The following is a 14,889-nucleotide window of genomic DNA, read 5'->3' as shown; positions in this document are numbered from 1 at the left end:
TTGAGTCCTAATCAGCAAACAGAAACCACAGTTCCAGGAATTTGCTCAACCAAATGGGAACACCTTTTATCAATGACAGGACACACCCTCCCCTCGGCCTGCCCCACCCACATTCTTTCACTGGTGTGTAACCTGGTTCCCTCTCAATGACACTGCGGTAAATGACCTGACAGAACAAGTGTAAGTAGCAGTTCTGAGGAAAGAAACTGCTGTGGAGCAAGCTTTCACCGCAGTGTTTCAAGTTGGGGTTTTTTTTTTTTTTTAATCACCGTGGAGTGTGACATCATACAATAATGTCATTGGAGCCTCCATGCCTCTTATCACTGCCATTGTCCAGTACAGAAGAGTTGTTTACAAAGCCAACATTCATTGAAACCCAAGACAAAGGGAAAGAGCCTGCAGGGAGAATATTATTTAGAAACTACATGAATCTGATTTCAGTAATAACCACCAACAGTTTGTTTGCTTTATCAGATCACTAGAAACTGCCATCCTCCTTCAAGAGCACACTCTTCTTTTATAACAATATCAGAAGATCCCATGGACTGGCTGCGAGATCTACAGTTAAGACTGTGTGAATCGACTGTTTGCCTTTCCCTCGATCGTCTCTCTAATCTCTGTAAACCAGACTGAGGTGTGTCTATGTATTAAGCAGAAGAGGAGAGTTATCCTCTATCATTACACAATAGTTTTCTAGACAGATTTACGTGCACCCTCTGTCTCTTACTCTCCCACTCTACCGTCTGTCATCTATTCTGGGATCAGCAGGAAGTGCTTTCATTCACAATGAATAGCAGTCGTAAAACAGGAAAGAGTGGTGCGGCCTAATCACAATGAATATGTTACCTCAGTTCCTAGGAATAAAGAACAACAAACACAGACAGATGCTGCACTGCTGGAAGATGACCACGCCACAGTTTGGTCTGTCAGACTGGTTTGCTATGGAAACCTTATAGTAAAACACTCCTGTGGCAGACTAACGCTGCCGTGACATCAATGGGCAGGAATTTGGGTGAAAGCAGGTCAAACCAGCAGAGCTACAACCAATGTGGAAAATCATTTAGTCATTTAGTCTAGCCTGCCCTAGCCTGGGTGCAGCTGCTTCTAGCTGTTAGCACAAGCTTTCATAGCCAGATGCTAGCCCAAAGCCTCTAAATATATCTGCTAATTAACAAAAGTATAGCAAGAGGAGAGCAAAAGGGAGACTGGACAGCAATTTAATACCTCTTTTACACTAATAAGCAAGGATCAGAACTGGTCATTGGTGCGATTGTCAATTCAGATATGACCTGAGTCACAACCCAGGAGCAATGCATACCAATTATTTCACATGTTGGCAGCGAGTTTACCATGGATATTCGCGGCGCCGCTCATTCACAGTTACCTCTGGTAACACCACTCAGGTGGTGGGATGATGTTGCTGCGGAAACATGGTTGCTACCCTCCAGTCTCCCCCAGGTAGCCCCGGTGAGTCATTTTGAGCCACAAACCCATCTAAGAATGTTAACTACATTAGCACCACTTTCCATGCTGACATTGCTAAGGGTGCTAACAGAGCTAACAGTGATGCTAAAGGGGGTTTGCAGCTCAAAATTGATAAACCTATACATTAACATACATAACTGGTCAAAAGTATTCTCAGTGGTATCTGAATAGCGGTTGACATCCCTACGTCTAACACAAAATTAAAGCTCACTGTGTGACACGAGTATAAAGGAAGAGTGGGAAGGGGAGTGTCATGTAAACTCCAGCATGATGATTAACAAACTTATCTGGTGATTGTCTTTTATACTTGTGGTATAAAGCTAAATAAAAGAGGAAAAAGCACAGTCAAGAGGAGGGATAACAGAGTCAATTTACATGCAGACCTGAAGGCTAATGTTGCAGAGAACTAGCCAGTGCAATGACAGCGATGAATTGCAAGTGAGAGGCATCGTGACTCACTATTACACTATGAATTACTATCACTGGTCCCTTGACAAACCATTAACTCAACCTCTCTGCCTCACTCGGTTCTAATGACTATCAGAACTGCAACTTCAATGACATGACATTATAGTGGGGCATGTCCCAAATTAGTATCTCTGCAAGGCAATGTTTCTGCACCAGAGACAGCAGAGGCTCCATGCAAATAAATAAAAGAAAGTGAACTCCGCTGAAAGCTCAGAGGTTAATGCCAACCATCACAATTTTATTGTGTCAGGAAATGAGTGCCATTTATTGCTCACTCACAGGATGTTTTACTGAAGATTTACTGCCTTTACATCAATCAGTCGAGCTAACATGATGATCGACTACCGCTCCCAGGAATGAGTTGACTTATAGTACACCACAAACTCTGATAAAGAATGCCTTGGCTGACAATTTTGTACATGTTAATAGCTTCTTTGCAATCACATGACTATTAGGACACACAAAATGTAGATACAGGGCAGGAAGTGATAAATTACTGTGTGAATTGGATATAGAGGAAAGTGATTACCTGTAGGCAGCAGGTATCGTCTGAAAATTGAAAGTCATGTTGAATGTGATCCATACAAAAAGAAGACAACTACTTGGCTGATTTGCCTGGTGTGGACATGACCGTTGTTACAAATGATCTCATCCTCCAGACTTCCTAACATTACTAACATTACAAGGTGAGCCGATGAAAGCCGGGTCTGGTGGACTATAACAAATTTGTGTGCAGCTGGGTCCTCAACTAAAAGGACAGCTGTCTTACTTTTTGCAGGGTGACGAAATGTGCTTGAATATAATTGTCTTTTATATTTCAACTTTTTACATGGATGTATTCCATAACCCTAACTTTAGCTACTATTTTCTACCTACTACGTCAACCATTCCCAGAGGTCTGGGAAAACACTGTAAAATAAATCTAAGTCGTGGCGAAAAACACAGATAACTTGTCACAGCACATTGTGATTGCATATAATTCCAGGCATGTTTAACACGCCAACGTCAAACATTAATTGACTCTGCTCCTCCAGAAGACAGATTTTTGATCCACGTCTGCCGCTAATACTCAGTGAGGTTTTTTTTATCTTTAACTTCTCCCCTTTACATCCTACTATTTTAAAGTGGACCTTGTTTTTTCCAATTTGATCAATCATAACAGCTGTAAATGGTGCACATCATAGGTGTTTGTGCTGTGATGGTAGTCTTTGCCTCCAGTTGCCTGCCCTCCATTTGAACAGCACACTGATGTATGCCATATGCAAAGAAGCTATTCCATGAGAGATAAAATCAGTTGCTGTAACACAGCACTGATGCTGAATACAACACTGGAAACAATACCCTTCACATTCTTCTTTGCCCACCAGAAAATGTACACTGGTCAAGCAGGCAAACACTCACAGCCTACAGTATACATGTCATAGATGGACTAAGTGTAATAAACTTCACAGTAGGGGCTTGGACCCTCTGCAATAAACAGCTCCATTCACAGTGTACTGTAGAGAAGAACCAAAACACATCAGCTCAAGTCCATGCACATCCCATCCTTTCATCAGCTAATGGGAAAATGAGGTAATAAAAATCCCTTGCAAGTTCACTTGCATGTGAAGGGTTCAGGTTTTTTTTGTTTGTTTGTTTGTTTTACTGGTCCAATCAGACAAGTGGGTCAGAAACCTGCTTGTGTAAAGTCCATTTTTACTTGCATCTATACAAATGTTTTTATCTATTAGCAGTTATCAAATAACAGTCAAGACAAAAGACTAAATGGCTCATTGTGGCACTCCAGGGACCTTTTTTGGAAACTTGATATGCATTCAAGGAACAACCATGTTTTATGGTACAAAACGTAGTTGGAGTTTTGCCCAAATCCTTTAACATCACCCGAAATGCCTGCTTCATCTGAAAAACTTTATCTTTAACCCAGCGCCATTTTCTCGCAAGTGCCCCATCGATACTGCACAAATACATCTCTCAACAGAAATGATAAGGTAACAAGATGGTTCACTCCTTAGCAACTTCCATCAGCAGCTCAGGAAAAAAACGACATGTTTAATTTTTTTTCACCACTTGCCTGATGGTGACTTACTAAATTTACTGGCCCGACTTGCCATTTTACTTGCCTTAGGCAATCGGGCAATCCTAATTGTTGAGTCCTGGTGGAGACGAAGAATCATCTTGGCTTTTAGCAGCATTGCAGTACCATCATATTTCTGGTTTATGCTGTGACTATCGTGCTTGGTTCAGAATCAGATGTTCAGAAATAGCCTACTCCTTTATTAATACCTGTTGTGATTTTTTAACAATGTTTTGTTACCTGGTGTCGAAAATAATTTTGAGGGAATGGCAACAAAGTACTTCAACTTCAATGAGAAAACATTAACTTTTGCATAGTATTATAATGAACATCTTTGTATCTTTCTTTATCATGTGGAGCCGTAAAAGCTTCACTGACACAGGTGCAACATCAGGCATACATTTAATATGGGTCCCAAAATGAGCCTTCTTGCTAATTTGAGCTGATTCATAGAAAACAGTCATGCTGCTTAGAGGTCACTGTGCGTTTCTGTAAGGGAGCTACGTCAAACTGAGTAAATTCCTGTTGAAAGCCATAAAATTGAGCTGATGGTTGCTTCTGTATCTTACAGAGATAAGGAATGAGCCAGCAGATTTGAACTATTCCTAAAGATCCAAAGGGAGTCCCATCTGTTGATTTAACCTGTATGCTCTTCCTTCAAAGGAAAGCAGCATCTTGCTCAGCAGAAAAAAACCCTGAATGTGTCCCCCCCACATGTAAAGTTCAAGGCAGGGCAGGGAAGGATGTGCTATGTAATGTGCTGAGGCTTGCAGCACTTCGTTGCAGTGCTCCACAACAGGAAACCAGGGACCCATTGTCTACCAGGACTGAAACAACAGGCCTGCCCAATGCTGCCTCCTCCACTACCATGTGACACTAGTGGGGGACATGTGACCAGCTCAGGGGTGAGGACCAAGAGGGCTGCCTTTACAGTTAGATAAAGAGAACGGGGAGAGAAGGAATGCATGCATTTCTGGAGCTCGTCCATCTCCACTCCAGGCTTGTTCTGCTGAGGTGGTTTTGGGACTGCAGTTTCCTTTTTCTCACAAACGTACGCTTTATCTTACATTTAGACAGGGCTGCAGAATGTCAAGTGCACAGCAGATTTGTATCCTCACTGGCTTGTCACGAGACATCAGCTGGTCAGTTACTAGCCCAGTTCAAAGTGCAACCTGCAAACTTTGTAAGGTGGTATTTAAAGAGCGTGGCACTATAAGCTAAAGTCATTCCCACCAGGCAAACTGCAGCGATTTAATGATATGGATATAAAAAAAATGAATATACTATCAAACACCGATGAAAATAAGTCTGAAATATATGCATTTATTGTCAGAGCTGCCAAGTCTCAACACCCATGTTTTCAGAGTATTCAGGGAACTGAATCCTCTCTCAGACCACAAACATATAATTTCAAACTACCCACATTTATCTGAATAAACCAAACTACCAATTACACTCCTTCGTCTTCTTTCCCTCATATCAGCATTCTGGGAAAATTTGTTAAGTGTGCTCACAGCTTTCCTTAGATAATAGAACAACGTTGCTGCCCAAATCATGCATACTTTTGTCATCCTGGTATTTGAGGAAATGTATTTCTGTGTTCTGGGTCTTATTTTATTCCTTTTGGTTAAAATACCATTTTAGTCACAAAGTTAACTACTGGAATCTGAGGGTACTGTGTCCACTGAACTAATGACTCCTAACAGGTGTTTACAATGGAAAGATATAATAATTTTAATGTTGTGATGCCTTTGTTTCCACTCTCAAAAATTCTGATTACTTTGGGGTTGTCTGATTATTTGCTCATGTGGCTAACCCTGCTTTGATTAAGTATGTGAGTAAAATGTTTGTTTTAGTATTAAGTACACAATAGAGATGTTGCATACCATTTCATACTTCCCGATACCGATTCCAATGCCTGAACTTGTGTATCAGCCAATACTGAATACTGATCCGATACCATTACCTTAAAATGAAAACAAAAATTAAATTAACAGCTGCATACTTCTGACCCTGTATGGATGTGAAATAACTGCTATGATTGTTGTACGTCATGGCTCAGTTTAAACCCTACAATATAAACAATTACAGCCACAGAAATTGCGAAATTTGCTACTTCTCAGCTCTACAACAGCGGTTGCCAATGGCTGCACAGCACAATTTGCTGTGTAGGCTACAGTTTTAGGGAGGAGAAGAATTGATTGTCGGTAAAACTTGTTTTATCTGGGTGTGAAACCTCAGACAGGTTATGTAACAGATCCAAAATTTTAGGCAGTGTCGGAGGCATTTCCTATCCCGATACCAGTATCAGAACAACTCTAGTATACAAGAAATGTCAATACTTTTTTTTTTTTTTTTAAATAAATGATAGCACTATTGCCAGGTGTTCTGAAAGACTCTTGCCTCAGAAATGTGAACTATACATTTATTTGTCTGTTTATTTTTTAACAAAGAGGTTTTCAGTGGTTATACTGCACTTAGTCGAGTAAGAAAAGAAAAGCTGACGACATGTTTTGTAAACATGAGTGATTACTGTGTATACTTACAAAACATCCACATATGCAGGGAAAGTAAAGAAATTATAACATGTCATTATGGACACATGCGTGAAATGCTGTGCTGAATTAACACACCATTTCATCAGGAAAGGAAACCCTGCTTACTAAATACTATATGCAAGAGATGCCTTTCTCATCAAAGAATGGGCACCATGTTGTCATTACATAAACAGGATCAACAGCCATTTTTAATTATTACAGACAGCCATCTCCCAGGCGGGGGTGGGTATCGAGGACCAGTCTAAAATTGATGCTGGTTCACAAATGATAAGAACCATTAAAATGATAAGCTCCTGAGCAGTAGCAGCTACTACTGGTTTTTGAACATCATTCATTCAGCGTCAAATACTTTCAGTTTGTTAGGGTAAGTGTACAAAGCAGCGCTCATGACAATGTGAGTGCATATACAATGTTGTGTGGAGAAAGATGTGAAGCACTGAGTTCTGAGTATTTCACTCGACACTTGTGCAATTTAAGTTCTTTAACTGAAGTCTGCACGACACTGTATAAATGGATGATATATAAAAATGCAAGCTATGCAAGTTGACCGGATGACAGAGGACACACAATTGCAACGTTTGAGGGAGAGGGAGGGAGGGAGGAAGGGAGGAAGACAGAGGGGGGAGAGACAGACAGAGAGCACAGACCAAGGTAAATGCATGCTTTTAATCTGTCGTAGGCAAAGGCCAGCTGGCTCTGTATTTAGGCTCCCTACACTAAGTCCAGAAAAATCTAGATTCTGTGGAAAATGTCAAAGTGAGAATCATGTGTGTTATCCTCCCTTGCAATAAATGGGATACAACAAATTTTAAATTAGCATTATTTTTATTTCAACATATTTGGCCATTTATTAAGTTCATCTCAATGTGGCAACGGACCCAATAGTATAATATCTGCATATGAGAGTTTTATCACAATTTTACTGTATTTTAATTAAATGGACAATAAACTTATCAACCGGCCCTTGATACTTCTCTGTGGTACTAGAGCTGCAACGATTGGTGGATTAATTGATTAGTCAATCGAAAGAAAATTAATTGCCAACTTTTTTGATAATCGATCAATCGTGTCAACATTTGCTGGTTCAAGTTCGTATATGAGAATTTGTTGCTTTTCTTTGTCATTTAAGATATTAAGGAAAGAGTCTTTGGGTTCTGGCCTGTTGGTTGGACAAAAGAAGCAAATTAAAGATGCCACTTTGGGTTCTGGGAAATTCTATATACTTTAATTGAATAATTGTGAAAATAATTGACAGATTAGTTGATGATGACAAATCTTAAGTTAGAGCCCTAGTGATTATCCAACATCACATTCAAATGGACAGCTATGATTCTGTTTAATACTAACTTCTTAAGACATCTAAATTTTCTAGCATCTTAAACTGTATAAGAAATAGGAGGGGTTATTTTTTGCTGTTTTACAAGACTTGGTGCAAATGAGGGATTTGCTTGAACCCTATAACATAACACTGAGGCCTAAAAAATCTAATTTGTAAAATGACAAGGCCACTGTTACAAATTTAAAACATCAGTCTACTGGAATAAAGTCTCTCAGAGTTTTGCGTTACAGTTTGGGTGATATGGTGGCATGGTGAAATAAATTTTAAAATAATTACATAGCTTTTATATACAGAGGAAAATTAAAATAGTGGCCCTGTTGATTTGTTGTTTGCAGAGTTGGAAAACAGGATAATTAAAGTCACAGTAGTCAATCAAGTTCAACTTACACTATGAGTGGTAAAGCAAACTCTACTGTTATAGTTTAACCTACTTTGCTGAGCATGGATGTTGTAATAGCTGTATGAAAAATCATGACCGTACCAAAGCAACCATAAGCTAATGACAGGTAGGTCTCTCCAGGAGCCTGTGGATCAACTGCATCAATACACTGGGAGAACTTACTTCCTGCTATCTGGGTGCTCTTGTGAGGAACCATGCCTTCACCTTATGGCACCTGACTCACACAACTGTGGGACTATCCTGCTACAGATTTTAGGTCATACCGTCTGTTCAGATCTAATATTCTGCATGATCGACTCAAGTGACGTGTGCTGAAACATGCATGAAACAGCATATGCAGGTCATGCATTAGTGATAGTTGGTGGAGATCCCTTGGGAGGTGATTAGTCACATAGAATGACCTTGTGACGTGCCAATGACACAAATCAGGAAAAGCACACAGTTCATATCACAGAGAACTACGGTAAAGTACACTAAGTAATCTAAATAAAATGCAAGAAGTAATTCTATTATTAGACAGAAAACATATATTTAAGTTAAGACATATCAACGAGTATGAATGACAAAAAGCTACTTGAAGTTTCGTGTCGATAAAATTCTGAAATGAAAGCTTCCAATATAATTTAACTGCAGAGATGTAGTGTCAGGACATGATTGTGCACGCCTTTCCCTTCGCTGACAATAAAATATTAGTTCAATTTTAATTCACAGTGCCCACGGTAATTCACCACTTCTGTATTGCTCTCTCTTTTCACTCCCACTCCCACAATCAAGAGGACTTAACAAAGGAGTCAAAAATCAGTCCATAATCATTTCATTGTAACTGTATGCACAAAAGACCTTTGCTTAGCTTTGTGAAGCTTGGTCTCCATATAATCCCTTGTGATAGGCCTACGTATTAACTCATCAGCTGCTGAAACTAATATGGCAATAACAGAGAATGCTGTGCCACACTGTGACTTTGAGGAATGTTACATATCTTTTATTGAAACATCATCAACAGCAAACAAAATCTGAGGCCAGCATCCACCTGCTTTGAACAAGACTCACCTCACTATTTTCACAAGATCTGTTTGAAAAATGATGGTTTCAGAGTAGCAGGAAGCAATAATAAGACCAGGAGGCCTGGGTTCAAACATTCACTCTGCTGAGTTGTCATTGAACAAGTCACAATCTACTCCAATGGTACTGACCATGACCTCTGACCTCATGTGAGGGATCAATGTCAAAACACTGCTATCATTACTAAGTGTTGCGCGTAGACAGGGCTGCTTGAAATTTAGGGAAACTGGAGAAACAACCAGGATTTTAAGTAAAATTGTCTACATTAGCCCAAAGTCATCAGCCTCATAAGCCTGTGAGGCCCGATGCTGTTTGTCTTTAGACCAGGCCAGAAAACAAATAAAAAGATTGAATAAACAAATTACTTCCTTAAAGCCAAGAGGTAGGGAGATCACATTTCTCATCTGAGGCTTGACTGAAACACCAAAAGTCACTATAATTTATTCATAACACCTTGAAAGTCAGCACTCTCCAGACTGAATCCATAAGCTCAGGGAGCCGCGCATGTTTCCACTTCCTCAACCTGACGAACTGGCAGCTTTATTGAGGTTATAGTAAAGGTGTGGCCATTTAAACCGAGAAGCTAGTTCAGTCCATAAAACACCTGTTTTTTAAGTATTACAAAAGCGTGTAATATCAGGTTTATTACCATATCGAAAGGGGTTGACAACAGACACAGATCAACAGACACAGAAGTCAGTGAATACTTGAGCCGCAGCCAACTTCGGCAAAGTCATTCAATATGTGTAGTCGGATAGCAGTGGGACAAGCCAACACACCACATGACCATTTCTACAATCAGCCAACGTGATATCCTCCGGAGGTCGGATAATCATTTTCAAAGTTGTAGGACAATGTGAAACTTACAGAGTATGTGAACGCCACACAAATAAGTGAAGTGTCAAAGAGGAAATATTTTCACTTTTCATTCAGCTGTCACGTTACTATGTCATTGTAAATGGAGTCTAGAAGGCGGTCCCACCATGTCACTGTGAGATCGTGAATAGTTATTTAAGTTGTTCAAACAAACTTTATCGCAAACTGACAGTGCCCGTTTGTACTATAGCAGTTTTAACGTTACTCAGATAAACGAGTACCTTTTCTGTTAATGTGTTAACGGCCGATATAACGTTAACTTATAAGAAAGGGCCGGGATAACACAACATTTTAGATAACGACTTCTAAGCAATATTCATATATCCTGTGTCTTTGGTATTACAGACATTTTTTTCATTTATATCACGAACAAGGGTGGCTACTCAAAGTGTTAGCAAAAAGGCTAGATGCTAACTAAGATAAACGTCATCCACCCTGCCAAGCTAGTTAGCATAGCTCGAGTAAGCTAACTCAGCTTGTTAGCAACTTGTGTTTGGAAAGTCTCCGGAGCCGCTGGGAATCTCGTGGCGATCGCGACTGAAAGACAAACTTTACCCAACAATTTGACAATTCATTCATCCACATACCTGCAGGTGCTCCTGAAAGCGAATAGGCAGGATCTGAGCCATGGCGGTTCCTCTCGCACTCTCCTCCGGTTTCTACTAATGCTAACAAACTACGACTTCTCCTCTCAGATCCTAGCCGGACAGCCAGGGGGCCTCTAGTCTAAAGTCCAAATGAATTGATTCTAAGCCTGGTGTAAAACGTGCTGTCGGTGTGATGGTACTTTTTTATTCGTCCCCAAACTGTTTACTTGCGGGCTTCCCCTGGCTAACGACTGACTGCCACTACACCGACTCCCTGGACCTGCAATGGCGGTGGAGGTTGGTCTGCAGAGAAAACATCCCGGAAATGGAAGTGCACTCGATACGGCGGATGAATACCGAGTCACACTTTTTTAAAAGTGCATCATGGCGCGTATAATGACGATTTCATTATTAAAATTCAAAATATTTATTATATGTATAGTACTCTCCTTGAAACACCAAACAGCGACAAGAGACTTCAACATGAAAATATATAAAAATAAATGTAAAAGTGGAACTACTTCTTTCTGTTCGCCCTTTGATTTTTGCCACATCATTCGTCTTTGTAAATTAACGTCAGTGCTACGTGTTGTGCACTTGTTCCTCTCAGCCAATCAGAACACGCTGAGCTCAAGTCAGAAATTCGACTTTATCTTGTTCTCAATAACCATATATCCAACAATAATTTCATTTAAATTAAGTTTTGATATGCTCCCAGTCAGTCTGCTACACATCCTCTATTATCACATGACCATAAATCACCTTTTATTTGCCTTTTGTTAGACAATACTGGTAAATATCCACAAATTAGGGATTGTTCGCTACTTATGAGGGGGAAGAGGGTGGTGCAAAACCTGGGAGAGGCATGCCAAATAAATTTTAAATACTACCTGAGGTGCTGAATTTAAATAAATTTATATTTAGAATATTAAAAACTGGCCTGATAACCTGAGCTTGGATCATTCCAGCCTCAAACTCCAACACTGCATATGTGGATGGTTCAAATGATAGAAACTACTGCATGCAAAAAGATGTTGGGAAAAAAATGACATGGTTAACGAACAATGAGACAGTTTCAGCAGATATATGTCTGGAGGGAACAATCTGACCAAGTGAAGTCAGTGATGATGTGGTATAGTACACTTGTGAGTGACATGTTGCACTCATGATTGACACATTACTGTGACAAGCTGCCTTTTTGTATTAATGTCTGTTAATATTTGCTAGACTACCTGCCTGATTTTTTTGTTTTTATTTTTAATTGTCGTCTTATTTTGTTTCTGATTTTCTTGTTAAAAACCTAATAAAAAATTCAATTATTATGTACCACCTGAACCTCAAAAACTTCAGCTGTGTCTGAAAGGCATGTTTTCTTTGAAAAACATCAAGATCTTACCATGTATCATAACCAGAAAGTCTAAAAACTGTTGTCATTATTGTATATGTTATGGTTTATTTGGGAAAATTGTCACTAGGTGCATGTTACTAATACCAGCTATGATGTGTGTGTGTTTGCATGCGTGCGTCTGGGAATGTGTGTTACATTTTGTTGGTTTTGTGTGGTACAATGGGTGACTGTCATGTACCCTTACTCTGCTGAAGTGCACACAAAGCTTGTGTGATGATGATGTGTTTTTAAAGGAGGATTTGCATTTTGCTGTTCGTTTTGGCTGATAACTCTCACTTCTGTGCTGTTTGCTCATTGCATTGGCTCCAATAACCACATCTGGTGTGAGTGTAAGAAAAAATATGGTTAGGACCTATTAATGGTGGAAGGAGGGTCACGCATTTTCCCCCAGTAAAAAATATTTGTAGCTTTGGGGTGGGTCAAGATGAAAATAAAAAGGAAGTCACACCTCAGCTGGCGCCCTCCTCTGATAAATAAAGTACAGTCCCTTACTTGAATGGACTGAACTTTCACCCATACACTCATTATCTGGACACACATTGCTGACAAAATGTCGACAACAAACCTCTTGTACATAAACTCAAGGGCATATGTTTTGTTACAACATTGAGGGGACACATATGAAACAGGGGGGCAGGAAATTTTGAATATCAAACACTTAATTATTGCATTGAGGTGGATTTTTACGTGCCATGTGTTCTGTAAATGTCTTTAATTTTGTCAAAATAAAAGCCACCATTTCAATGGAAGGAACAAATGCATATGTTCTAAATATTGAGGGGGGCGTGTCCCCTGCATCCTTCTTGAAATGTATACCCAGAAAACATAAGCATGCAGTATATGTGTGATAGTGTCCCACAACATATTCTGTAGTATTAACTGTTTTTGTGTCACAAGCGGATGAGCTGACAGCCGGTTCAACGATTACGCCATTCAAAGCTTGCAAGCAAAGCAAAATATGAAGTGCTTTTAGAGAACTAAATTATCCCTCTTGCACCAAAATGCAGCTTATAATGTAAAATAAGTGCCTGTTCAGGTCATTTTCTCAAGACACTCTAAGAAATAAAAATGATAAAATAATGTAAAATAATGACATATTCACAAATGTCTGTAGGCAGAGTGTGTTTTGGTCGGACTCATGCAATGTCTGTTGGGTGGAGTGTGCACATTAAGTGATCATTTCCCTTTTTTACATCCACAATCTGTTGGCAGAGGATGTAATGGTGTTGCTCAACGTAAAACTGAATTCTGGGAAAACCGTTCCTCAAATGAGCTGACCTCTTTGCAGAGAGATGTCATTCAGCTGAGGCAGCAATTATGGGCTCTGAAGAAGACAGTGTTCGCAGGAACATTAGTACATTTGTCAATCACATATCGTGATGCCTGGGGAATGAAGTAAGATCCCCGATCTTCTCCCTACAAGGACATGATATAGAGATACTGATAGACCCCTGTTTAATAAAGGTTTATTCAAGCAGTGGTCACCTGGGAAGATTATTGTTGTTTGTCTCTGATAATTAGTTTGTCTCTGATAATTAGGGAAGATGTGAGAGAGTAAAACTGCCAACCAGAATACTGTTTTTACAGCAGTGTTTCATTGTATTAATATCTACTGAATAATAACAGCAAATTCAAGTCAATCTGCATGCAAAAAACATTAATATAGAGATGCCAGTCAAATGAAAGGACCAGATCAGTGCGAAAAATCTACTGTAAGCAGTGCAGGCAAATGCATATTTGTGCTTTGAGTTTTCACAGGATAAATGACATGAACAAAGAGATCAGCTGTAAACGTTTTAATGTGTTAAGAGTTCAACATCAGTATTTGAAGGGGAACTATGCCCATTTTCAAAATGGTCTAACACTTTCTAAAGGGATGCAATAGATGTGAATGAGTGTACATTAGATTGCGTCAGCTGTCCCCAATTAAAATCCTAACCTGCTCCATTCATCAGCAAACAGGCTGTGACGTGTCGCTTGTTTGAAAAGCTGTTTGCCTGGCTCTATTTTGGTGAAGTCTCACGCACCTCCAACCTACTTTCAGAGCAACAGACCTGCTTAGGGCTCAACAGGCTTCCTGAATGTTGTCGCTAGCAGTATATTTAGACACTTTTTTGCACTCCATCCGCCAGAGTTAGCTTGTTTGCTGTATGTTAGGAAGAGGTGTAAGACAGTCCAAAAATACTGGTACACATGAACAACTGAATTTGAGCGTATGGGTATATTTTCTGTTTGAGAACACTACAAAAGAGTCTCTGTCTATGGGGCTGCTCCAGACTTTATACCCTATCACCTCACTGGTGTGAAACTTAATTCTCTGGTTTCCGGCTTTCGGAGAGAGTAGCTCATGTTCACAAATATTAACGAAACTTTCTTAGACCATGGAAATAACATATTGGAATTCTTAATTTACATGGTGTTGCAGCCTGTTCTCACTCCCAACTTGTCAAATACTGCTAATTTGTTAGTGATCTCCGTGTCATAGACTGACGCACAGATGCACAATTAATGGCAGTATGATATGCAGTAGGGGCATCAGTTGTAGATGCAGAGGCAACAACCCAACTTGTCAAATACCGCTGCTTTGTGAGTGGACATTGGCATCAGATACAGGCGCACAGAGGCACCCTTC

The 14,889-nt window shown here is 39.8% G+C and overlaps 1 protein-coding gene across 2 annotated transcripts in view; it reads right to left on the bottom strand.

Moving 5' to 3' along the window:
- cltca (clathrin, heavy chain a (Hc)) overlaps positions 1 to 11,162 on the bottom strand; it is a 47,624-nt gene extending 36,462 nt beyond the window's left edge. Inside the window, exon 1 of one of the 2 annotated variants that reach the window (XM_049593208.1) lies at positions 10,850 to 11,162. In XM_049593208.1, coding sequence (XP_049449165.1) covers positions 10,850 to 10,891 — 42 coding nt within the window. In that variant the 5' untranslated portion in view covers positions 10,892 to 11,162. The remainder of the gene's footprint in view (positions 1 to 10,849) is intronic. The other variant, XM_049593209.1, reaches the window with a different exon arrangement.
- Positions 11,163 to 14,889: the final 3,727 nt, after the last annotated feature.

The sequence above is a fragment of the Epinephelus fuscoguttatus genome, linkage group LG12 (assembly GCF_011397635.1).
Source record: "Epinephelus fuscoguttatus linkage group LG12, E.fuscoguttatus.final_Chr_v1".
NCBI classification, from domain to species: domain Eukaryota; kingdom Metazoa; phylum Chordata; class Actinopteri; order Perciformes; family Serranidae; genus Epinephelus; species Epinephelus fuscoguttatus.
Note: the sequence above shows the minus strand (reverse complement) of the source record. Positions and strands in the feature narration are given on the sequence as shown.